Below are 25,009 nucleotides of genomic sequence, written 5' to 3' on the forward strand. Positions count from 1 at the left end.
TTCAGTTATCAAAGGTAAGAGAGACTTTCAGATTCTTGAAATGCAGGACTAAGCTGTTAATCTTTGTCTTAAACTGAGCAAAGGACTGTTTATTCAGTATGCCCATTGTCTAATTAATTCTCATTAAACACATATTTATAATGATTTATGTATTGGAGATTTCAATACTGCTGTGATTTTATTTTCAGTGTGTGTCATGCCCTCCCTCCCTTTCCCCCATGACAAGTGCATAGCAAGTGTTATCAGGAGGGGGATAAAGGCGAAGCGATAATTTGTAGTCTGTAGGGGTGAGACTGGGGTAGTAGTGCCATAGTTGTCTGGAGGCTGCTTGGTTGGAGTGTAAGTATTTGAAGCAAACTTGGGTAAACTTATTCGTTGTTGCTTTTGGATGTTTTCTGAAGCACTGGGTCAGAGTGCTGTGAGCCATTTGACACTAAACTGGTCAGGTGAAACTGGTGAGAAGTATCAGGGAGGGATCCATAAAAATTAAATTGAAGGTGACCTACAAAACCAGCTCGGGGGAACATCCCACACGCTACCCTAGAAACGGATTTGTTTAAGTCATCAGTATTCCCTTCTGTGAAGCATCTTTGGCTATCCTAAGCCCCAAACCTAGACTTGTATGACTAGAAAAAGAGATGAAGAACAAAGCAAACTTACTAGCTTGTAAGAAGCTGATGACTTTAGATAGCTAGGCTGCCCATTACTGAAGCTCAAAGGCTGAAGTGTGATGCACTCAATGCAACTGTCAAGACCTTTGCACTGATTAATAACTAATCACCAAGTGAATTGTTTTTTGTTTTAGTCACAATTACTTAGCTTTAAAAAAACCCAAAACACACCCCCCAAAACCAAACCAAAAAACCACATGAACCCTCTTAGCTGCTTCCAACAAGAAATGTGCTTTTCCTTTAGAAGGCTGCCTTATTCTACAGCAGAATGCTTTTCCTTTTGTATCTGCGATACTCTCTCATTTTCTCTCTGCTTGCTATTTTAAAAGTGTGGTGTTTTGAATTCAGGTGTTTTCTTGCATGTCTTGAAATTTATTACAAAAAATTATTATTTCTCAACATGTATGGGCTAATTTTAAACCCTCCTCCCCCAATATGGATGGTGTTAGGTGAAAGACTAAATACAAGTGATTTTAATGGGTTTTATGTAGATGTTTGAAGACATACCTGTAGTCGTTGTCTTCGTAGTAAGTATGAACATTTGCTGTATTTATATCAGTAATTATTTGGTGAAAACTTGCTTCTAGAGGGTCTGGGAAAGTCAACAGAGCAATTGAAAGACTGCTGTGGTGACATATCACAAAGATTGGTAGATTCATCAGGAGATTAAGTGTTATACTGTATGGATTTTTTTTGTCTGGATGCTTTACTGTTGAATGAATCCTTTGTCTGTCAAAGACTGTTTAGTTTTCCCTGCACTGAGAATGGTGAATACGGATATGCAATGTATATTGGGTGTACAGGTGTTTCCTGGGATGATGGTATGATTTACTTCTTGTCCAAGGCATTCTTTTTTTCCTGTTTTACATAAAGAAGACTGTTGCTTAGCTAGAGCCAGGGCTAGAAACCAGATTTCCCAAACCTGGTCAGCACTCTGACCATGTGGCTGCACAGCTTCTTATCCAGGATGTGTCATTAGTTTGTCTGATGTTAAGATTAACTCGATCTGTTTGGGTTTATTTCCCCTTATGTCTGTCACTAACCTTTCTTTCCCCATTCTGGCTCTCCAGTGAAGTAACCACTGTTCTTGTAGCTGGTAGTCCTGTAATCATGGGATGTTTTTGCAGTCTTATGTGTTGTCTTTCATCTGTATATTACTGCTATTAACTATTCGAACACATTGAGTATTTCTCTATTATGAATCTTAAAAGTCTGAGTTGTTTGTGCTTCACTAAGGTGTCAGGGCTCTTTTGTACTAGTCAAGGAAAAAATGCATTTTATGATCGTCACTGACGTGCAATTTGCAGAGTTCCCTATTTTGTAAAAATACTCATCATTTCTGTTGATATTTTCGTTCTTTGTTAGCTTTCCAGTTCCCTTGTTTGTCTCCTTTTTGTGTTTTGATGATGAAATAAGGAAACAAAAAGTGTTTTCTTTACCTGCTATTTCTTCCTCAAGCTTAAACCATAGTATTGTACTTTCCAAAGTCTTTCTCGTAACCTTCAATTTCTTTATTACCTGACCTTACTACCCTGCTGATGCAAATTACCACTTTTTTCTCTTTTATTTTCTTGTGTTATAACTGTCCTTTTTAATACCTAAAAGTCTTTAGTTTCCCCTTCACCTAATACTTTGAAGAAATACTACTTTCCTGCATTAAAAAAGCTAGTTAAAAATGTGTTCTTGAGTGTGCATTGTGAGAGCTGTAGATGTCTTCAAGTGAAGAAATACTCTCATTTGATTCAGGATTTTTAAAAGAAGGTTATACCTAAAAAAGACATAGGGAAGCCTGAAACTCAGAGGAATTTATAAAATTTACTAATACCCCAGGAGTGCAGATTAAATAGCCGTGTTTGAAGAACACTTGCAAAATTCACTGTTTTGAAGACCTTCTCTACTCCTTTCATGACTGTGCACAGACAAGTGTTCTCAATGCATTTAACTAGAGGCAACAGTAGAAGTCAGCTTAAAATCATCTCTTTATAGAGTTGCAAATAAAGGATTCCATAAAATACTGCACTGAAACTGGTCGCTGCCTGAGTGTGGAAGTGCTAGTAATCTTAAAGGTCTGTATACAGCTGTAGTTCTGCTCTAGCTTACATGTAAGTAAAGGGGATGGGTGGTAGACTAGCATGTTACCTATAAGAGAACAAGCTGTCTTTATGGTCTTTATGGCCAAAGCATTTGTAGCCATAAGTGTGACTTGCAGAGTGTCTTACAATGAGGTAAACTGGTCTGCAGTTAAGCTGCAGCTTGGTTCTGCAGCTGTCGTTGCACACACTGTAGTTCTGGGTTACTTTCTGTGCCATTGTCGTTTTGTGTGTTGAGACATGCCATGAAATAATCAGGACTGGCATGGAGTTGGGTTATTTGACTGACAAAGTTAAAAACTGAACCTGAAATGAGGAGAAAACCCTTTTTAAACAAATAAGCCTGACTCCAGATTTTGACATGGTCAGATACCTGTGGGTGTTTCCAGCTGGAACATTTTGCTGTTGGGAGGTTCAGCCACAGTTCCTTCCTTTGGCAGCAAGGAGAACCTGACTGGACTCTCTTAGGATGTAGCTGAGTAGCTATACCAACACTGTCATAACTAAGGGGAAAAAAAAAAAATCTTTGAAGAGTTTATTTGAATTTTTGACTAATTGTAAACAGTTCAGTGTTAGTGTATGCCTTGGGGTTGCTTTCCTCTATTTGGAGATGACTGAATTGGTTGGAGGAAAAGAATTCATGAATAAAATGTAATGTTTGAAGCAAGTGCTCTATTTTCAATCTCATACTTAGAAAGGAATTGGAAATTAAAGTCCTTGGCAGAATATACGAAACTTATTCAGTGAGCGTAACTAAATCTGCAACATAGGAGAGAGTTGTACAAAGTGAAGGATGTTGTATTTTTCTGATAAACAGAATAAGGTTTGGTGATTCTTGTGACTAGATCAAATTATTGTTCTTGCTCTCTCTGAAAAATGTATGTTCTTTTTATTAACCCTTCCCCTGGATCTGTTCCAGTCTTACATAAGTCTTTTTCCAGAACCGAAAGATTGCTTTGTGTCTAGAATAGCCAGATTTTAACCTGTTACTCAAAAAACAAAACCACCTTTATTATATTAGAGGGAGAAATTGACTAATTACTTACTTAATTGAGCATTTCTTGGATGATAATTCATCTCGGAATGCATGTCACTTAGAACTGGATAGGCAAATTTTTTAAGAATAAAAATGTTAGTAATATCAGTGACTGCAAGACAGCTGGTTTAAGTTCAGGTGACTGACACATTCTGCAGACAGAGTGCCAGGAAACAAAAGGTGATACAAATATTGACCCCACTAACAGCATGCTGAATGATGACATTATAATTCTATCAGATACGTTCTCTGTTGTGAGCATCATTTTGATTTCATTTTAGCTTGACATTTAACTTTTTTATCTTTTTTAAAAATAAAATCAGAATAAACATGAAAGCATTTGATTTGTTAAAATGTGTCTTTCTAATCTCTACATGAAAACATTTGCTTTGGCAGTTAAGGTACCAGATGCTATAATATTTCACATACAATCTTTATTATTAGCTTTGTTGTTCAATGATATGTCAGGCCTGGTATGTCACGGGAGCAGTAAGGCTGAGGCATATAAATTGGTACTATGTCCTGGAGTCATTTTAAACCATTGTATTTAACATATGTGACATGTCTGAGTTAGCTAGTGATTGAATTAAAGTTCATGATTGACACAGAATGCTCTGTTGTGACAGTGCTCAGGGCCTGCTACATACAGCAACATGTATAATCATACAGGAATGTCAACCTCTAGCAGGTTTTTTTTATTTTTTCACTTTAAAGTATTTTGGAAGGGAAAATGAAACCTAAAAACGTATAGGTTTTATTTGTTGCTGTTTCTAACTGTTATTCTGTTTATAAAATCCCTTGGCCAGTGAGTTTTCTTAACATTATAAGGCCTGCTTCAGGTGGACGTTCAGTGTCTTTTATAGTGAGGTTAGACTAGTAGAAACCCACAAGTATCCTCCAGGATATTCCTGTGATAATCCAGTTTTAAATGTAGAGCCACAGACTTCCATTTAAAATTGAACTCTGTATGCAGATAGCACGTGTGCAACCAAATTTAACTTTAGATCGTGGATATGCAGTTGTGTACACGAGACTGTGCCAGAAATATGTGCATACGTTTTAAGGCTGGAGTGTTATTATTAATGTAAAGAGTGTATCTACAATATTTTCTGCTATTTATGAACTAGGCACAAATAGCTATAAAATCATCCTTTTTCAAATTAAGCAGATTACTTTTGTGTCACAAGTTCTGATTCATAATTATTTTTAAATTTGGATTGATCTTGCGAAGAAAAATTAAGCCTGAAACATAAGACTAACTTTTTCCCTTTCTGATCTCCAGAATAATTTTTCAAAACATTTCTTGAGTTTTGAGTTATTAAACAAGATAATTCCACCAACTAAACTCAGCTGACTTGTATAATAAGTGTGTTTAAGATAAACTGGATCTTGAGATTGCAGTCTCCAGGAAAAATGTATGATTTGTTATGCCACGGCATGATTTAATCAGTGCTTTAAACTGGATGTTATCTGTACATGCTAGTACTTTGTGAACTGATTTACTGTACCACCATCATGACTTGCTACAGAATGTCAAGCAAGTGCGTACACAAATGTTGATAAGTTTATCTTTTGGGTATTTTGTGTGTCATCTGTCTCTGCCATTTATGTTTGCGCTCAGATTCTGGCCATTAACCGAGGGGAAAATCTGAAGATCCTGACAGTGAAGGTCAACATTCCTGACGGGGTGAAGAATGAATTCTGTTGGTGGTGTGTCAATGAAAGGTCTGCATGGATACATATTCTTACAGAAATATTTTTTTCTATAGGCAGCTGCATACTGAAATGTACCTCACATGTCTCATTACATTAAATAGAATTTAAATGAATACTTATTAGATTAGATGAAATTAGCAAGTAGATAATTCTTATTCTGTATTTCCAGCTGCTGTAGCATTATGGTGAAAAGATCATGCCTTTGGCCATATTTGGGGAGTTCTGGCACCATTCTACAATTGAATTTTTAAAAAGATATGTGAAAGCTGATGAAATAAGCATATATTTTCAAATTGTAATATGCATCACATCCAGTAGTCTTTAGTGAAAGGAATTTGTAGAATCCAATAGAATATACTTCTAACTTCTAAAAATAACTTCATATGCCTGATTACAATGATTAGAGGGCTATCTAAGATTTTAGATCAGTAAAGTACATAACTTGAGTTTCACAAATGTAAGGAATTACATGTTTTAAAATGTGTTGTATTTAATAGACAAATTTAAATGTGGCTGTCTTCAATCAATGATTCTCAAATATTGTGTGACCTGACTCCTGGTTGAGTTAGAAAACTGAGCTTTAAATTTCCTACCGATTTGCTCTTACAAGTTGCTTTTTTTTTAAGCCTGTAGTGAGATGTTTAGCATTGCGTAATTTTGAGGGTTTTTTTTGCAAAAGTTTGTGTTAAATATATGTTGTTTTGTGCAATATCTCTGTCAGTCTCTTTCTTGGAAACTGTACCTTGATGTCTGCTCTTCAAGAATATTGTGATCGAAACTGCATTTTCCTTACACGTATAAAAGACAGGTTTCTCTTTCTCAATAGTTTGAAGTATTTGGCCTTGTTTTGAAGATGTCTTAGAAACTCCTACCCTTGCATCCTTAAATTGAATAACCAAAAGGAGGAAAAAAGATAGGAAAAGATGGCACTTTTTAAAATGTATAAAATTGTATACTGTGATGCTGCTTTAGCATATATTTTTCTTTCACACCAAGTCCAAGAAAAGGATGTAGTAAAAATGTTCCTTTTTAGGAAACTAAATTTAATAGTTCTGTTTCCAAAATGGAAGCCCCTGAAAGACTTAAAATATTGTTTGATCAGATAATGTAATATCAACTAGGACTAATAGTAAGTAACTTCTTTTTTTCCAGGGAAGTATCAGGATTCATAAACACACCTAAGTTTCATTCTAGTTTTAATACCTGTAATGGAATCTCTGTCCTCCCCCCAAGATGTATATTCTGTAGGCAGAACATATCTGTCAGTTTTGCTTTTACTGTGTCTATGACAGAATTTGGAAGCACTGTGAGCCGCAGATAATGGAACAGCTTGTCACTGCTACACAAATGAAAGTGGGATGGAAATGGAGATATTTTCGGTTGATTACACTTTTGTGAGTCATCCTGAGATAAAAAGAATCTTGACCTAGGAAATGGAACTACTTATTAATACTTAGCATTCATGAGGCCATATATGCTTATGGCTTTTTACTATTAAAGGACAGCTTCACCATCAGAAAGCTTCCAAAGGAATGATTTTAGTAGATCTTGGTGCATTAACTTCTAGGACAGATTCTGATCTTTCTCATTAGATTGATAGCTGTGTTCTCAAACTGGCAAATAGTAAATGTGTATTCTGCCCTGCAAGCTTGGAAATGACTGTCCAAGGGTGAGAGTTGTATTATTTTCATTGCATTGATTTACTGGTGAAAGCAGAATGTTAAGAACTTTTGTTTGAGGCAAGGATTTGAAAACTTTGCAAAGATATTAATTAACTTGCTGAAGGTTGCACACAAAATCAGTTACAGAACCAGAAATACCACCTTGCTACAGCATTTGGCCAGTATTCTAGCCACAAAGCAGTATCACCTACTGCCTATTGAATTAGTAACAAATATGCTGACCTTTATGTGCTCTTCTGAGGCAAATTTTTTATCATTAAAAGCCCCTGTGATGGAAGGTGGGTTTAGAAGACTAGAGTTCTTAGTTATTGTATTGAGTTCTATGTAGATGCTCTCAAAGATTACTGTATCTTCTTTTCAAGTTCAGAATCTTTATTAGCTTGTAGAAGCATCTATATTTCCTTGAACTTCAGGTTTGTGCTGAAAAGTCAAAAATATCCTTATGCCTGGCCCTATGGATTGTATTTTTCCCCAGAAAATGGCATCTCTGTGGTTTGGCAGCAAACCTAGCTCCATTAACTAGAACTGCACTGGTCCCAAAGAATTAGCTGGGACTGGAAAAAGAATCAGTGAGAAACAGCCAGAGAGGGGCTGTTTAGCTGGCTTTGAGTGTAAAGACAACATGGAATTGTCCCTTGGGAAGGGGTGAGATTTTGTTCCAAAGTGGGATTGCAGCCTTGAAAATTAAGTTCAGTGTTTGATAATCTTTTTTCAGTTTCCAGACAGAACTCTCAGATCCTGTGTAAAGTCCATGGTACAGGCCTTTAAAAGCATGCTTTGAGTGTGGTTACCAACTTGGTACAAGTTTTATATAATGTCTTGGAGGAAAACAAAACTCTAGGTCTAAAACCCTAGCTGTGTTCTTCCTTGAACAGTCATTAATTAATACTGGTGGTTCTTAACATGGGCTACGTTAATTCTGTTGATGTATAGTTTCACCTTCTGAGATGTATCAGTACTCTAAGCCATTTCTGCTTATGGTGGTCCCTGTTGTGAGTACACGCACATAAAGGGCTGATGAACAGAGTAAGATGATATTATTTATATGGAGCTTTTCTGAATAGGGCTTCATAGTCAGTCTTGATTAAATAATCAAGAAAAATCTGTTCTTAGAGGGAAGCTTAACTAGGCTGTGATGATCTTTAAAAATATACACACATGCTTTGTTTTTTGCAGCGCAGTGGATTTTTCTCTTTTCACATGAAGTATTGGAATGATTAAAATGCAGTATTTCCTATGATTAAATTTACTATATGGATATTTTTGCAATTTTTGCAATTTTTAGTAGAATGTTGCCTAAATAATTTTGACTTGTATATAGGCAGTTAATAAAAATATCTGCTCTGATAACCTGTTTACAGAGGAAAGGTTTGCTACCTGGCTTTAATGGATGGAAGAGAGGGGGAAACAGCTGCCAAGTTTCCAAATTCATTCTTATTTGTTCTGAGGATACTTTCTGGGGGAGTGTAGTCATACTTGCCACCTGTAAAAACTTCATGTTTATAGAACTGGATGGCAATAAGAGGATTTAAAGCCTTTACCAGTTTTATATAAGTATGGAAAGAGTCTCTAGTTACAAATAAGTATAATAGAACGATTTGCAAGAACTGTTAGCAAAGTGATGAGGTCATGTGGCTAAGCACTCACAACGCTGAACATTGTAAAATTAAATGGTAAGCTTAATTCTGCTCCTATGTATGTCTGTGTTAATGCAGCGTTGACTTGATCACACATTTCTCAACTGTTATATGCGCAGACACTTAGAAAAGCTGTTTCAGGAAATCATAGATCCCCTTAAACAACTGAAAAGCTGTCTGGGTAGGAGCAATTTAGGATTCTCAGTATTTCTGAGTGAGTGCAAGTCAGCAAGGTCAAAAGTAAAATTCAGTCCTGTTTTTGCCTGGGCCTGCACCTGGACATATTATCAAATGGCCATAATTCTATCGTGTTGCATTTAAAAAAAAAAAAACAAAACAAACCAAAAAAAAAAACAAAAAAACCCCCCCACAAACAAAAAACAAACCACACAGCCAAAAAACTTATAAAACTTAGACATATTAACAGATACGTATGTATCTCATTTTGCAGTTAGGGACCCAGGCATGTAAAAAAATACACCAAGTGAAGAAAACTCTGAATGTTATCAATATTTTAAAAAGAAAAAAACCCAAACAGGTGGACTGTCATAGAAAATGTTTAGAGTCTTTACTTCTGTTTGAGTATATCTGGTTGTGTCTCCTCAATCTTTTTTCCTTCTCATTGGATGGACAATGTCAGTGAGTCAGTTGTGTGCTTGTTCAAGGACTTCCCCCATCTCCCCCCTGTAGTAATGTTGACCAAAACAAAAAGATCAGTGGTATAAATATCTGGTATCTTTGTTCTGGGGAGCTTTGAAATTGACATGTATTTTAAGACAAAATTTGAAGTAACTGTCACTTATGGCTATGACGGCTGTGCACAGTCTCCTTAAAGAAAGGAATGCTCCAGAGAGTTTGACTTAGAAAAAGTTGGGAAATAGTCTTGTGTTTGTTTGATATTTATTTAATTTTCCCTTTTTCTAGAATATTATTTATGCTTTAAACATATCAGCAACAGGTAAAAGAGGAAAATAATTAGCAAGTTGTTTGGTTTTTGTTTTTTAAGGGCTGCTACAACATTGGTAGATTTCATTTTGAGTTTGAATAGAGATACTCAAAGTGTTCCAAATGAAATTTGAATTGGGTTTCATTAACTGACATTAGTTTAGCTCTTGAATTTCTATCTGGACACAGTTGCCTTACATCAGTAGCTCTGCAGTGGCACTCAAGGAGGACATTTAGTCATTTTTTTTATGTATCGAGGCATAGCAAATAATTCAATCCTAGTGATAGTATGGAACCAAGTTCTTCATTCAGTTGTGGTAAGCTTTGATTTCTCAAAGTGAAGAGTAGTAATTTTTTATATTTTCTTTAAAACATAAAATGTGATTGCATTGTAATACCTCACAGAAAAAGAGAAAAGGTAGGCCTTGTCCCTTGTCTGATAGTGGAACCATGAGCAACTTCTTATTCCATTTATATTTGAAGCCACGATTTTGTTGCCTAATTATTGTAGTAATTCTGCAGTTCATAGGACATTACACTCTATGTAGAAGTCTTTTAAGAATGCCCTTTTTACCTGAGTTTTTGTATATGCTCTTAAAATATTTTTTGACTTTTCTTTTTCTATTCTTTTGCAGATGGAGACCAAAACAATTTTTAAAGCCAGAATTAATGAGGATACTACGGAATTCTGTAGAGGATTCATATAAACGCCTTATATATCCTCTCCTCTGTAGAGAATTCAGGTAAGTCCAGAATGAATGTGTATTTTCATACTACCAATTTCTTGAGAATTCCCTCCTCAATTTTTTATTAGAATATCTTTTATCCATTTACAATATCAGCATGTTTTTAATCCTCTGTGCTTACAGAATAAATTAACTATGTATTCTTGGTCCTGTGGATTTAATTAGTGACCCTGTCCAGTTCAGGTTACAGTAGAGAAATGATCTTTCTGTGAAGACATTTTACATGTTCACATATTTGTTGCTTGTATGTTTATCTAACAAAGTGCAGTTTAGATCTACATTACCATAATACTTGTGTCTTTATCCTTGTATTAGCATAAATCATTATGTCAGTGAATTTTTCCTAGCATCTCTCCATGTCACAGCAATAGACATTGTTCTGACTCCTTCTCTTTTACCTGTCTGAAAGAAACCAGCAAAGTAATTGTTGTGGTTGGAAGTGTCCCTCATGTTTGTCATCTGCACTTTGTGGTGAATGAATTAGTCATAGTGTTAGGCTGATACCATTTTGTGGGTATTGTGATGGCTCTAGAGAAGTCAGTACTTATTTTCGGTGATACTGTGGTAATGTCATCAGACAGTGTCACTTGAAAGATCTGTAGTATTGTTCTAAATTTAAAGAAATTTCAAGACTTAGTATCAAAGTTACGTTAATTAAATAGGATATTTTCATAGTGTAGTAAAAGAGTTTACCACGTAATTGAAATGATTTAATATGTCAAAAAGTCTGCATTCTAAAAGCATTATCTTCTAAGGGCTAACAGTACTGATAGTGTGATTCTTCTCTTGAATACAAGAGAAGCTCCCCAAAACACAACATGTTTGATTCTGGCAAGACTTTCTGATATCTGACTTAAATTTTATACCTGTTTGAGGTAGTTCAAATAGAGTTTAACAAAGAGACCCTGTTTCTTGGACCAGAAATGTCAAAATTACTTGTATCGAAATGACATGTGTTGTTTATGCAGTACCTAAAATCAGCAATCACGTTCTAAAATGTAGTTCTTCTGTACACCTGCTTGGCCATGCTCTTATGTTTCTGTTCAAAATGGAGTTGTTTTCCTGGCACTTCTTTTCATGAGCATTATTGGCTAGATGTTCTATGTTCTTCCCCTCTGAAAAGAAGTGTCAGCTAAAGTTTTGAACAGCAGATATTTCTAATGGCTTCTGGGTTTCTTCACTACAGTACCTTGTGTTTGCTTATTACTTTGCAAGCAAGATTGCTTCACCTCTTTTGATTAGTGACCCTGGTTTTTGCTACTGTAAATGTCACAGATTTCTGAAAGTGCTGAGTTCACTTACTTTTTGTGACCACAGTACAGGTAGTTACTTTAGGGGAGGCACTGTGTCTATTGTTTAGCCAAAATGGTGAACATCTCATGATGGCGAGTCCAACTGTTGGCTCCTGTCACATGAGTGTGAAAGTAGTTGTCATTTCTAGCCTTCTCTACAATTAAATTCTTTTGAACAAAGAAAAAGACTTACCTTCTGGTGGGGTTTGGTTTTATCATAAATAAGCAAACTGACATAAGGGTTCTTCAAAGTTCTTTTACTGAGTTTTTGCTTCGTGGTTCTTACCACAGGACTGTTCTGGCCTGTGTGTCGTGTATAACACCATGAGGACTGCTGCAGCAGTAGGTTGCTGAAGGTTTTCTGTTCTCTTAATTAAAAAAAAAAACAACCCTTCCTTCCCTACTACTTCCTAGATGTAGCTCACAAGTCATAAATGCAAAGAATACAAAGCTTGTTGCCTCTTCCTGAGTGGATGTCTGCTTATGTTTTACTCTGTGATAATTGTGCATGATTGGTGGTGTCTGGTTAGGAAAAGCTGAAACATCTCCTGTAGAGAGGAATACAAAGCATCTGTCAGTAGTATTCCTGGTCCATGACCACTTAACCCTTACCCTTCTTTTATTCTCTTTCCACCCACACCAGAAGCTGATTTTTAGGACGCTTGCAAAGGGCTGCTAAAGTATTCAATACCTCCTTTTAGCATTAATATTTCCAACCCACCCCCCACTGTTATTTTTTTTCTTTTATTATCATTAAATGTCAGAACAGAAAGTTTCCAAGAGTGTATTGAAATTTCTGGTACTTCTGGTGATCAGAAGAATGAAACTTGCCAGCAAGACAGTTACCTTATTTATTGTTTAATTTCCTTTCTTCCACTCTTTCAGATACCATCATTTCTTGTATCTGGTATAATAATGTCCAGTGTTGCTTTTGGCTCTCTCAAATACATTTTATTTTGTTGCAGTACTGCATGGAATGATTCCATCAGGATTTGATGCAAGTGATGTGGCACGGACATATTTTTTAATGGATAATCCTTTCCTAATTTTCCATGCTTTCTTGAACTGAGAGCTTTCTCTCCTCTGTCTTCAGGGACACAAACATTTCTCTATATATCTTGTTTCACACCTGAAGCTAGTTTGCAGATATTTTTCCACGGAAAGGATTGCCTCTCAGACTGTATATGGAAGTGGGGAATTTTAAATCTCAATTGAAAAACTGACTCATAACATTGAATATAGAAGCTAGTAGGTCATGATTAGGTTATTTGCTTTTATTACAATATACCTGTTAGTGATATACAGTCTGAGTGCTTCATAGAGTTGAAGGGAGGGGCTTGAAATTCTGACTTGGTTGATCTTTTGCATAAAGTAGCAACTGAAGGGTTTTGTTTTGTTTTTTACAAAATAACCATTTGTCTTGTGTTTAGAGAGGAGGACTGCAATCGGCCTCTTGTCTTATATTTCTGCCATATTAATGGGAAATGTCACAAATTGGAAAAACATGAAGCTGGGCATCTTGCCATTTGGATGAAGCCAGAAGTGCACTGAAAAAGAGAAAGATATTAGATTGTTTGAAGTAGCTTGGTATTTGTTCAAGGATCAAATGACTATCCCCAAACTTGAAATTAAGGGCCAGTACTTGGGACAGTAGATCATGTCATTGATACAAGTGTTGAGTGAGAGACAGTTAGAGAGAAAAGGGAGATCTATATTTGAAATTAAAAAATACAGGATATTATGTAATAGAAAGGGCATACCTTATGCTCCCCCTACGCACCTGGCACTTTCAGTAACATTTCCTGTTATTATAAAAGTTTCTATATATCCACGCCAATTTTTAACATGATTTCCATAAGGTACACATAACTAATAGCATGTGTTTAGGGGCAATTTTAATTCCTGCACAAGTCTCCCTTCACAGGTGGACTCATGTGAATTTGCAGTGTGGGAGAAGTTAGTCTTGTGGGCAGTAGGGACCCCATATCTTTGGGATAGATGGAAAGCTGGAACTTGGCCTGTCTCTGTACAAAGCCTCCAGTCCAAGAGCATTCAACCTTTCCTTGTTTACAAGTCACTTCTAGACTTAAATAATCTTATCTTCTGAGCACTTAACATTTAGTTAAGGAATAAAGACAAAACAGAATCATTGATTTAGCTGGCCAGTATGTGGAATATTAGTGGCCATTTTGGTCCCTTCATCTCGAGGGGGGGGAGGGGGGAAGGCCCAGTGAAGGGGAACAAGGTATGAAATAATTTCTGTGTGAAGGATTGACTCTTCAGCTTGGAAAAGAGAGGATGTAGAGATGAGTGGTGTGTGAGGAGTGGCAGAGGGTTTCTAGGGATAAATTTTTACTCTCTCCCAGTGTAAGACCTAGGGCGCCATAAAAATTAAAACCAGTCTGCTTCCAACCAAAATGTGGCAGCTATTTGCACAGTTTGTGGTGGACCTGCAGAGCTTGCTGCCTACAGACTATGTGGATGCAAGAAATGTGCATGGGTTCAGTAGAGACTGGATAGTTGGATAAGAGGTCTGTTATGAGCTACTAAACAGAAAAATCATGTCAAGCTCAAGAAATACTCTGAGCTGGAAATAGTTGGAGGCTAGGATGAGATTATGGGACAGGTATACTAATGCTGCTGTACCAGCTCCCTAGGCAGCTGCTTATAGCCACACTTGGAGACAGGATACTGGGATAGAGGGACCACTTACCTGTAGTAGTGCAGCCTTTCCCATATTCTTGTTTTTTGTGTGTCTGCTCTTTGGTGCTGAGGGCATGTTTGAATTGCTAAGGAGTCTTGGAATACCTGTATACCCTTCACCATTTCACTTTAATTCATGTCAGTGTCAATCTGGTATACTTGATACAGAAACAAAAACCATGGAGATATAAAGGAGCCTCTTGCTGTTGCACGCTTCCTTAGAAAATTTTAAAGCAATAATGTGTGAAAGAGAATCTAGACCTATCTCTAGACCGCTTTACAAATGAGAGATGATGAAGACTGACCAGTTCTTTCTGTACCACTGTGGGATGAGACGGGGCCAAGCTGGTTGTTTGGTTGGATCCCGGGCAAATTCAAGTCAGACTCTTAAGTTTTTCCACATCTGAAAATTGCTTAGAACAGCTTCATGTCCGATCAGGTCAAATAGCACTTTTGAGGGATGTCTTTGAACTATTTGTAGCCTGCTTGTGTCATGCACTGATTGACCTAAACAACTTGAGTAACTTCCCCTGCCCTGTTCTTACAGGGTTAGTTAACTGGAATGCAGGTTTTTTATTCTGTAAAAATATTTCTTTTTTCAGTGATGGGTAAAAGGAAAAGGATAACAAGGGCACTGTCTACTCTTTAAGTTACATGAAGACTTTACTGGATTGCTTTTGCTTGCCTTAATTATGGTAGTTATTGACAACGTAATGCAGCTGAAAATGGCAATGAGTACCTGCAAAAGGAGAACAAAAATCAGCTAGATGATGAGAATTTGTGTCTCCATTACTTTTTCGATTTTCCTTTTTTTGTATAAGATACCATACCATGACAAAAATAATTGTCCTTATCAGTCATTATCTTACTGGCCACATCTGACAAATGCATCTTGTACCCCTTGATTCAACAAGACTGATTGGTTTCTCATAACACTTTGCAGTAAGTGTTCTTGCTTAAAGTCATCAAAGTCAATGCTTGCTGGACTAACTCCCTTCTTTCTATTGAAGAACATGGAAAAGAAAGGTGAGGACATTATGGCCCCATCAGCTTTCTAGTTTGATTCTGAGGAAGCAGAATACCCTCCTAGAAAGACCTCAAGTCTACACATGTCTGTGATGACTGTTAAATAACATAATTCATAGATGAAATTGAATGCCTCATGAGTCATAGTGTGTTAGCAATTAATTGGATAGGCCCTTCCAGTTTCTCTCTAGTACCCTTAGCCTAAATGATCATCCTTTTTTGTTGGGTAGTGATTTTTCCTCCAGTTCTGGGAAGCTACAGTAAATTCAATCTCTGCCTTCTTCAAATCCACTTTTCTTTGCAATTAGGTATCAGCTCTGACAGGAAGCTGTTCTTTGCTCAAAATTATGAGTTGATATTTGAATGTTAGTTGGTATGTGTACATTCTTACAGGTGTTTCTATTATATACTTTATGTTGATTCACTTTCTTAGAACCAGAATGAGATGATCATATAGCCGATCCTTTTTTAAAAAGTGTCAAAAACTTGATTGCAAGTGTAATATTTAATTAAAGATAATGAAAACATGACTGGAGAAAGCCTTACAACTTTAGAACAATTCAGAAGTTAATTTGAAAGCTAATTGAGGGGAAAATGGTTTTTGCTTTCATTCTTCTAAGATCAAAGTTGACATCTGATGCAGAGAAAGAGTCTGTGATGATGTTTGGGAGAAATCTCCGGCAGTTGCTTCTGACCAGCCCTGTGAGGGGCCGTACTTTGATGGGAGTAGATCCTGGCTACAAACATGGCTGCAAGTTGGCAATTATTTCACCAACCAGTAAGTTTCAATTCCAAATATTTGTGAAAAGACTGATAAAAATATATTCATTTGCAGGAAAGCATAGTTTCAAAACCTTATTTTTTTATCAAATTGGTGGGTTTTCTCTTAAGCTTTTAGTGTTTTCCACACATCCTGTTATGCAAATTGCTTTCTTCAGGCTTGAGCTTAAGTTTCCGGCACCTGGATTCCAGTGTATCCTTTGGTGTTATTACTTCTTTCTAAAATATAATTTAAAATCCCTTCTGCCTTCTTGAATATATGTTCATATAATTGTACCTCTCAGTAGTCATCAAAGAGAACACCTGGCACTTTTATTGTTTAACAAAGAATTTGAATTTAAATACTTTCTCTAACGTTGCTTTTTTCATGGGTAGTATCTTGGACATCTGGACACTTTATCAGCCCTTTTTGTTTAGTAGTATGTGTGTTAATGGGAGAAGTCAGAAACTTTGTATTTGCAGAACTTCTTAGTTCAGCTTTCCCGTTCATCTTAGTTTAATCTGGGGATACATACCTCTTTAGGCCAATGCAGAAAATGGCTTGTTTTCTTTTTATCTTGCTGTTACTTTTTGTCTGAGACTATATCCACCTAGGGTGGGTGTAAGGAACGATGTGTTCTTGACATGTGTTAAAGTAGCAGTAAAGGTAAGGTAAATGGTTATTAGTTTGCATTGCACCATAAGCTATCAGTACCAGTTAATACAGTTATTTCCAGATGTGATAGATGGGATGACGGCAAGAGCTGGCATTGGAGTTCTAGTCCTAAGACTGCATTCCTAATTTTCATCTCTCTTTACAGAATCTGTAAAATGTACCAGACTAGAGCAATAAATCTTTTGCAGTGAATTGCAGTTTTTCTCTTGATAATACAATACACTTCATTTCCCTAATATGACTAGATGCTTGTTATTTGTTATGTGGATATGTCCCCAGGGAACTAGAAAATATATCAACTCATTTTGCTTTGGCAGCCAAAGCATTTTTGTCCTCTGCACACCATATATTTCTTCTAATTGGATACAAAAATAAAAGGGAAAAATGGCTCATTAAGAAGCTTTCTTTGTGAATCAACAAATTAACTTTAGTAGTTCTGCAGGATATAGATTTGGATCTTTGTGTTTGTTATCAAATGGCTTTGCCTTTCATTGTTTCAGGTCAGATACTCCATACCGATGTTGTTTACTTGCATTCTGGTCAAGGATTTCATGAAGCTGAGAAGATAAAGAGGCTTCTGCTACGGTACAGGTATGCTAAGGAAACTTCCATTACTCTTTTTTTACGAAACGTAACTACAATTTTCACTCTATAAATATTTGCTTTTGGGTGGAATAAGAATTCTGAGTTATATGGAATTATTCTTTTTTTCGGAGCTTATTTTTCTTTTAGTCTATGTTACTGCTTTTACACTATGTTAGAAGCATATGAAATCAAGCCATGGCTATGACTAAGGCTGCATTCTATGAATGTATCCTCATAAAGCTCTGTCAATCCATTTATTTTCAGGAATGAAAATTAACTTTCAGCTAAGGAATAAGTTTAGCCTCACTCTTCCTACCCGCCTCCCTCGCCAACCCCCAGATCACTCATTGATCTTTCCCTGTTCCAAAAGTCACATTTGGTTTTTGGAAGAGTTTTATTAAGCAGAGGAAACCCTGCTCAGATAGATCTCAGGACGGACTTACAAATAGGGGCAGTATGACTGAAAGGTTATTGTATCCAACTATTTTGGGATCCCCAACAGACAGACATCTGGTCTACTGAGTCAGCTGCTGGACTGCCACAGCATACAGTCCAGTTTGTCTTTAAGCATTAGATTGGCTTTAAACAAGGTGATTTGATGGCTGACTGGCTGTGATGAGGACAGTTAGAGGCAATGACCTTGCAAGCTGCTGCAAACTGTGATGTTCCCATTAAGGAATTAAGATTCTGATTGCTTGGGCTTCTGCCCTTTTTCATGACTCATAACAGATGAGGGAAATACGAGGTGAAAGTGTTTGAGGACTGTAAATAACATCAAATTTCTTTTAAGAATATGAAGTATCATTTTGGGGTTTTCTGCAGGTATTACCACTGTTCAATTCCAATATAAATGAGTGAAAATTTTGACTCATCGCTTACACTGTCACATTGAAAACCTGTTAAACACAATGTGATATTACTAGGAATATGTTCTCATTAAATCTGGGCCTTGTGTTATATAAAATAAGATGTATTAGTCATTGTTGTGAATTGAATGCTGTATATGAAAAAGTCTAAAAGAATAATTAGAATAATTGTTCATTTTTGTTAACCCTTTCAAAGCTGTAACACTGTTGTGATTGGCAATGGCACGGCCTGCAGAGAAACAGAAGCTTACTTTGCTGACTTAATTATGAAGAAATATTTTGCACCACTGGATGTTGTTTACTGGTAAGATTGTTTTGCTTGCTGGGATATTCATCTGTTCAGCATATTTTAACTTAACCGGTAGTTTTAACTGTAATTTTTTTGAAGTATTTCTTTTTGTTGCCTTGTCTTTCTTTGAGTCAAGCTTGACCCATCCTCCTGACTCTCCTTCTGAGTCAGTAAGAGAGACTCACTGAAGCATTTTACTTTCTCTTCCTGACGTTCATTCGTTGCTATTACCATTGTAACAAAGTATGCGAAAATAGCAGCTCAGACAGCCAAGGACCTATTTGGCATTGCGTATTTTTTTCTTGATAAATGAGGTTTAAATGCAAATAATAAAGCTTGTGTTGTCTGACTATGGTATGGAATGCTTGCTAATTCTATGGGTATTAAATGGTCTGGAAATAAATATTTTTAATGCCTAGCAGAAAGTAGTGAAGATATTTATTCTCTTTAAACCTCAAATCTTATCCATTAGTTTGTTGAATTCAAACTAACTATTCTGCTGTTGGTTTGGATGGAAACTGTACTATATCACTTTCTTTTATCCCATGCAGAACTGCTCTTTTTTTAATTCACACCTTTATTTTCTAAAAGCATTTTTGGTGATTTAGCTTGGATTATCTTTTGTGCTGAAGTTTAACAGCAGTATTTAGTTTTCACTGTCTTAACGTACTGAAATAAGTTATCTAAATTTTTGAAAAAGTCATGGCCTTTCTCCGCTCGAAGTGGTGTATACATTTAATGGAGCCTTTTCTCTGTAGATTTGGAAGTTATCTTACAGAAATGGTCAACAAATGTGTTATTCCTACTAATTTATGCTATCATTTAATTGCACTTGTTCTTTGTTTCCTAAAATTTGTAAGTAAATTTGCACAAGATCTGATACTTAAATCTCCTTTTTATTCCAGGAGACATAGTAGGGTTTTTCTGACTTTAATTGTTTACAAAGGAAGGGAGGCTGTTCGAGCATCCTCTTTCCTGAATCTAACTTGAAAACAGTGGATTTCTAATGACCTTAAAGAATGGAAAACACTTCATACTGTGTGTTTTTTGGCAAATGTTTAATTTCACTGTTGTTCACTTCATATAGTTTCAAAATCCATTACACTGACATAAGCACTTTGTCTGAAAGAGTAATAGTGATTTTCTTTATTGATCATATGCTACAAAATGTAAATAAATATTTAGTTTACACAGAAAAGTTTACATAATACTGTGGTGAATGGTTTTCTCACTGTGTTTTCCTCTTTTGCTTCAGTATTTTCTCCCTGTTTATAGTTCAAGATTATAGAGTTTGCAAAATAATATCAGTATTGATTGCGGGGGGGCAGGCAGTAGAGCTGCCAAGTTCTTGGAACTGATAGAAGTTCTTGTGAAATAGGAATTAGTATAAATGCTCTAAGGCAGAAATCAGGTTATCAACTTGGTTGTTTTTGCTAGTAGTGACAGATAATTTTTTAACATTTCACTTTTTCCAAAACTTGTGATATTTGTAGGAAAAATATATAAATGCAGTTTAACCTACCAGATTAATTCCTGGAAGTGAAAATGACCATAATCAAAAGCATTTTTTGCTTTCAGTATATATGGTTAGTGGTTTTCTTGTGCTGTGCTCATATATGGTGAAGAGCTAGTCCCTACTTTAGAATTCATACGCACAACTCTGAGGTACTGCATATGAAATTAAAAATCAGGAGAATGTATTTTTTTTGTACTGCATGCTATAGGTGACATTTGATGCTGTTGAACTTTGTAGACTGCAGTTTGTGTGTGCATTTATGTATGTGGTTTTACAGATAAGCTGGACTTGCAGTCCTCATGTCTCTCTTCACATTTTGACAGTCTTGACTGAGTTTCTTTCTTGAAGATTGGGGTTTCCATGTTGCCATTTCTGCTAAACTGCGTTATTCAGTGCTGGGGTTTCCCAGCCATGCTGCTGAATCATGCAAGGTAGCTACTCTGTTTACTTTCTAGTTCCAGAAAACTTTCTCAATCACCTTGGTATTTCTTAGTAACAGAAAGGAATGATGAGTCCAGACATTCAGCCCCCCACTTGTGATAAGCCAATAAAATGCCTGGAACTTATGTCACTCTGAGTTCAGAAATGTTATACTTGCTAAATGAGGAGCAATTGGTACAGAATTATCATTTGAGCAATAGGTCACAGTAGGCACACATTGTGAGAACTGCTATACCTCTTAAGGGTAACTGCGAAAGATGACTTGGAAGAAGGTGCTCTGCTGATCCTCTATTTTTAAAAAAGTCCTCCAGAGCACATGCTCTTAGATCACAAAAAAGTTTTGGTTTCCATGTACAAAGTTTTCCCTTGATTATTTTGTTTTCTCATGGTAGTAGAAAATGAGGGCTTCGTTTATACATAGATTGAATACAGATCTCTAATCAGTTCTGTGGAAACCCATGGTATGTTTTTGGATCAAGTGATCTTTAAAAATTGTTTTACAATTAAAATCTCTAAGAAACAATTCAATGTTGGAACAGTTTGTTTTTAAAGATCTGCTTCAGCATGTTGCAACTGTAACTAAAAAATAGATTTAAAAATCAATTTAGTGCTTGAACTGTGGGGAAAGAAACAAACAACCATGAAAAAAATCCAAGCAAAAAAAGCCCCCAGAACAAAACAAAAACCCTCCAGTACTCAAACTGTAACAGAATGAGTCAGTTACACCCAAGGATACCATTTCCCAAACATTCAGCTTCTTGCAGTCATGCACTGAGCTGCAGAAAGGTGGAAATCCTTGCCCAGCAAAACAGAGCTCAGTTCACTGCTGTGTGCAAGTTTCAGAGAATTGCTGATTGTATTTGCATTTACAATCTTTTTCCTTAAAGGAGTCCAAATGTAAAGTGGCTTGGCAGATGAGGCTGAATTGTTTTATAGTGCTTTAAAACCAAATTCCCAGTCAACTTCTTAAGCTGTCATTCAGAAAGGTGGCTGATAGAGAGGTACTACAGACTTAGGCTTCCTTGGTAAAGAAAGCTTGCAATACAATACTACTTAATTTTTTCTTGAGGTGGAGAATAGGATCAGAAATTATTATAAAAAAAAATAATCTGTTCATACTTTTATGTCCAGTTCATCATATGGAACTTGGATCATGCATTTTCAGGGAATTGAGATGATAATAGTCTGTAATTTTGGAGAGAAGGTGTGTGCAATTGATACATGCACAAATAATCTGAACAGGTATGCATCCTAATGAAGGTTAATGATAATAACCAGCTGAATACTTAATTGATTGTGTATATGTGCAGTACACGCTGAAATAAGCTACTACTAAATCCTGTACAATAATTTCAGAATTGTGCATTAAGTTATTCCTTGGCTTCAATATCTGACTCAAGCGAGGACTTTACTACAGACTTAAATGAGAACACCATTTCACCTGTTTTTCAATTGTGTGTCAAGAATCAAATTAACTGATTCGCACTTTAAAATATTTCAGTTGTATCAGTATCAAAAGACACTTCCAAAATTTTCTTAATTTCAATTTCTCTCAAACATTGCAATATTTTATTGGATGACTGCTTTGTCTTTTTTAGTGGTAATAAATATATGAAAAGCAAGCAATTAGAATAACAAATCCTCAGCAATGGCAAGTGCAAACTACATATAGTTTTACTGAACTTTTCCAAAGAGAAGACAAATCAGTGAAGACAGTAGTAGGAAATGAGGCACATGGCATGATTTTTCGTGTGACTTTAAAACCTGTCTGGACTCAGTTTGACAGTTTTTGATTTAAAGCAAATATTTTTCACTATTATTGTAACCAACATGTGTTCAGATACCTACATCCAACCTAAATAACTGCAGGACTTGCGTTTTTTTTTTTTTAATGTAGTTTCCCTTGTAGAGCTATGTTTATTGTCTTAGATTAGGGCTGGACTAGAGCCCAGAGACAGTCATATCTAGTCTTCAGGTTTTTTGTTACAAATCAGTTTTTGTTACAAGGTTCAATAAATATTCTTGATTATTTATGTTAGTTCTATTGTGAGTTCTTGCCAAAGATACATTGTATTATAACCAAAACAGATGTTCTGTTTTAGACAAGTGTATTTGTTTTAATAGGACCAGAAATGTAAATGAAACAACAATGTGTTCAGCATTAACATGGCAGATGATGAACTTTCAGGATTTCATTGGCCTTTTTGGATTAAATGAAAATCTTGAAAAAATATTTCAGGAATCTCATTCCATATTTCAGTCGCTGCAACTGTTTTTCTTTGATTGCTGTTAGTTGTAGGCATCTTGAAAATGAAACCCATCTGAATGACAGGTGAACTATGCTAGAGCAGGACAACACGAACAGCCCAATCATCATCTTTGGAAAAATGAAATCACAATTTTGCTTTTAGCCTTAGTGGTTTCATTGTCACAATACAAACATTCTTACTGGTCTGACTTTTCTTATGTGCTTGTTCCATTAATGTCCACTAGGAATAAAGTATTTCAGCTCATATTTAAAGGGAAGTTTGATAGGTATCTGAATTGTTAATCAATTTAAACAAGCAGTAAAGAACGCAGTCAGGCAAGTTGTTGTTCTTTAGGTGGCTTGGTGTTTAATTTCTGTTATATTTGATTTTAAACTTGATACAAAGTCCTTTTCTCCCACTTTCAGAAAATCTTTTCTTGCTCTTGAGACTTTATAAGCAACATAATTAATAATTTACTGCTGTTTAAGTTCAAACACTTCTGTACTGTGACAAATAGGGGAAAGTCTGTAATGTCTTGTAAAAGTTCTCCTTGGGTTTTGAAAGAAAATGTTATTGTCTGCTTTAGAATACTTAGAAATGTTCTACTAAGGTAGAATAGGACTGTTTAATACCTTTTGAAGTTGGGCCTTGGTGGCAAGAAATTGATTTGGAAATGTTTGTTCTACAGGATTTTAGGCCCGCTTGTATTTTATAGGTGTCTGCACATGCTTTAAATATCCTTTTCAATTTAAATGTGTGTTTTATGTAGTTGAATATCTACATTATACTCTCTCAGCTTTAACAAATGCCACTTTCAAGTTCTATGCCTCTACATTTCTAATGTTACACTAGCTTAATTCCCATTACTTTTCTGCTTCATAGCACTCGCAGTTTGAAAGAGACCTAACATTCGGGTTCATATTATGATAATTAGGTTTCAAAGCAGTGTGGGGGGATTAAGATGTCTGAAGTCTAGTTGCCGAATAAAGTTCAGAACTACTTGTAAAACTTGTTTGAGTGGTTAACAGAAGTGGTTTTATTTATTCAGTGCTCATGCAGCATTAATCCGTATTTCATCAGGTACCCACAGTGCTGTAACTCTAGATACGACCTTGGGACTTAATTTACCCCATCTCAGTTTTCCTTATTAATGTGCCATGAAAGAGGTACATGAAAGATAGCCAACTTCAAAGCACCTTTTCAAATAAAGTGGTTGATGTGAATCCTCTGGTATTTAACACTGTCTGTCAAATGTTTCAGCTGGTTTGCATCCTTTTACAAGCTATTGCTTGCTGCATTAATGCAGTTGTTTCAAGTCTGTTGAGAGTACAAAGAGGGTAGGGATATGGCAAACTTTATTCCTATTTCTTTTTGATTATATTTTCTTTAAGCTGTTATTTTTGTCTGTTAAGCTATATAACTCTACTGATGACACATTTATGTATGTACACCTACACACCTTAGGTCATTAGATGTCTGATACAGAAGGTAGAAAGTAGTTTGGAAAGTTTTGGCAAAAGGAATACATATTCAGTGGAAACAATGCACATGTCTGAAATGTGCACTGAAGAACCTTTGTTCTTCTTTCATCTCTTTCAAGCTCTAGCAGAGTCATGAGAAGTCCTAAACAATGAAGAAATTATTTGAGGAACAAGCAGGTTTAAAATGTGTGTGAAGAGGACATAGTCAATGAAAGCCTTTTAAATTATATAGTGATTTCCTGCCAAACTGTCTTCCATCCCTTACTTAAGTTACTTTCTGTTGTGATTATTTACCACAGCTGAGTCAGAACTCATGATCATGCACACTTGAAATGAAAAATCATTTTGTGTATATTTATAGGAGACAGTCCTATAAAATTGGAACCTCACTTGGCATAGAGACTTCTTCCTCCTGCTACTTTTGATTATTCATAACTTTAGGTAGTAATTAGTCTATTGTTCAGCATGACATGGACTGTAATAAGTGTGTGCATTTAAAATAACATCCGATGTTTGTTCCTGGTGCATCCACAGACTGGTATCTATGTTGAGCTGAACCCATACTATATTCAAAAGGGGAAACTCAGAAGTCACCTTAGATTC

The 25,009-nt window shown here is 36.0% G+C and overlaps 1 protein-coding gene across 1 annotated transcript in view; it reads left to right on the plus strand.

Annotated features, from left to right (window-relative positions):
* Positions 1–25,009, plus strand: part of SRBD1 (S1 RNA binding domain 1) — a 134,072-nt gene that overhangs the window by 18,061 nt on the left and 91,002 nt on the right. Inside the window, exons 12-16 of the mRNA XM_074863556.1 lie at positions 5,419–5,522; positions 10,413–10,520; positions 16,165–16,322; positions 17,480–17,570; positions 18,627–18,734. Of these exons, the coding sequence (XP_074719657.1) occupies positions 5,419–5,522; positions 10,413–10,520; positions 16,165–16,322; positions 17,480–17,570; positions 18,627–18,734 (569 nt within the window). The remainder of the gene's footprint in view (positions 1–5,418; positions 5,523–10,412; positions 10,521–16,164; positions 16,323–17,479; positions 17,571–18,626; positions 18,735–25,009) is intronic.

This window comes from Strix uralensis, chromosome 3 (assembly GCF_047716275.1).
Source record: "Strix uralensis isolate ZFMK-TIS-50842 chromosome 3, bStrUra1, whole genome shotgun sequence".
Taxonomy (NCBI): Eukaryota; Metazoa; Chordata; class Aves; order Strigiformes; family Strigidae; genus Strix; species Strix uralensis.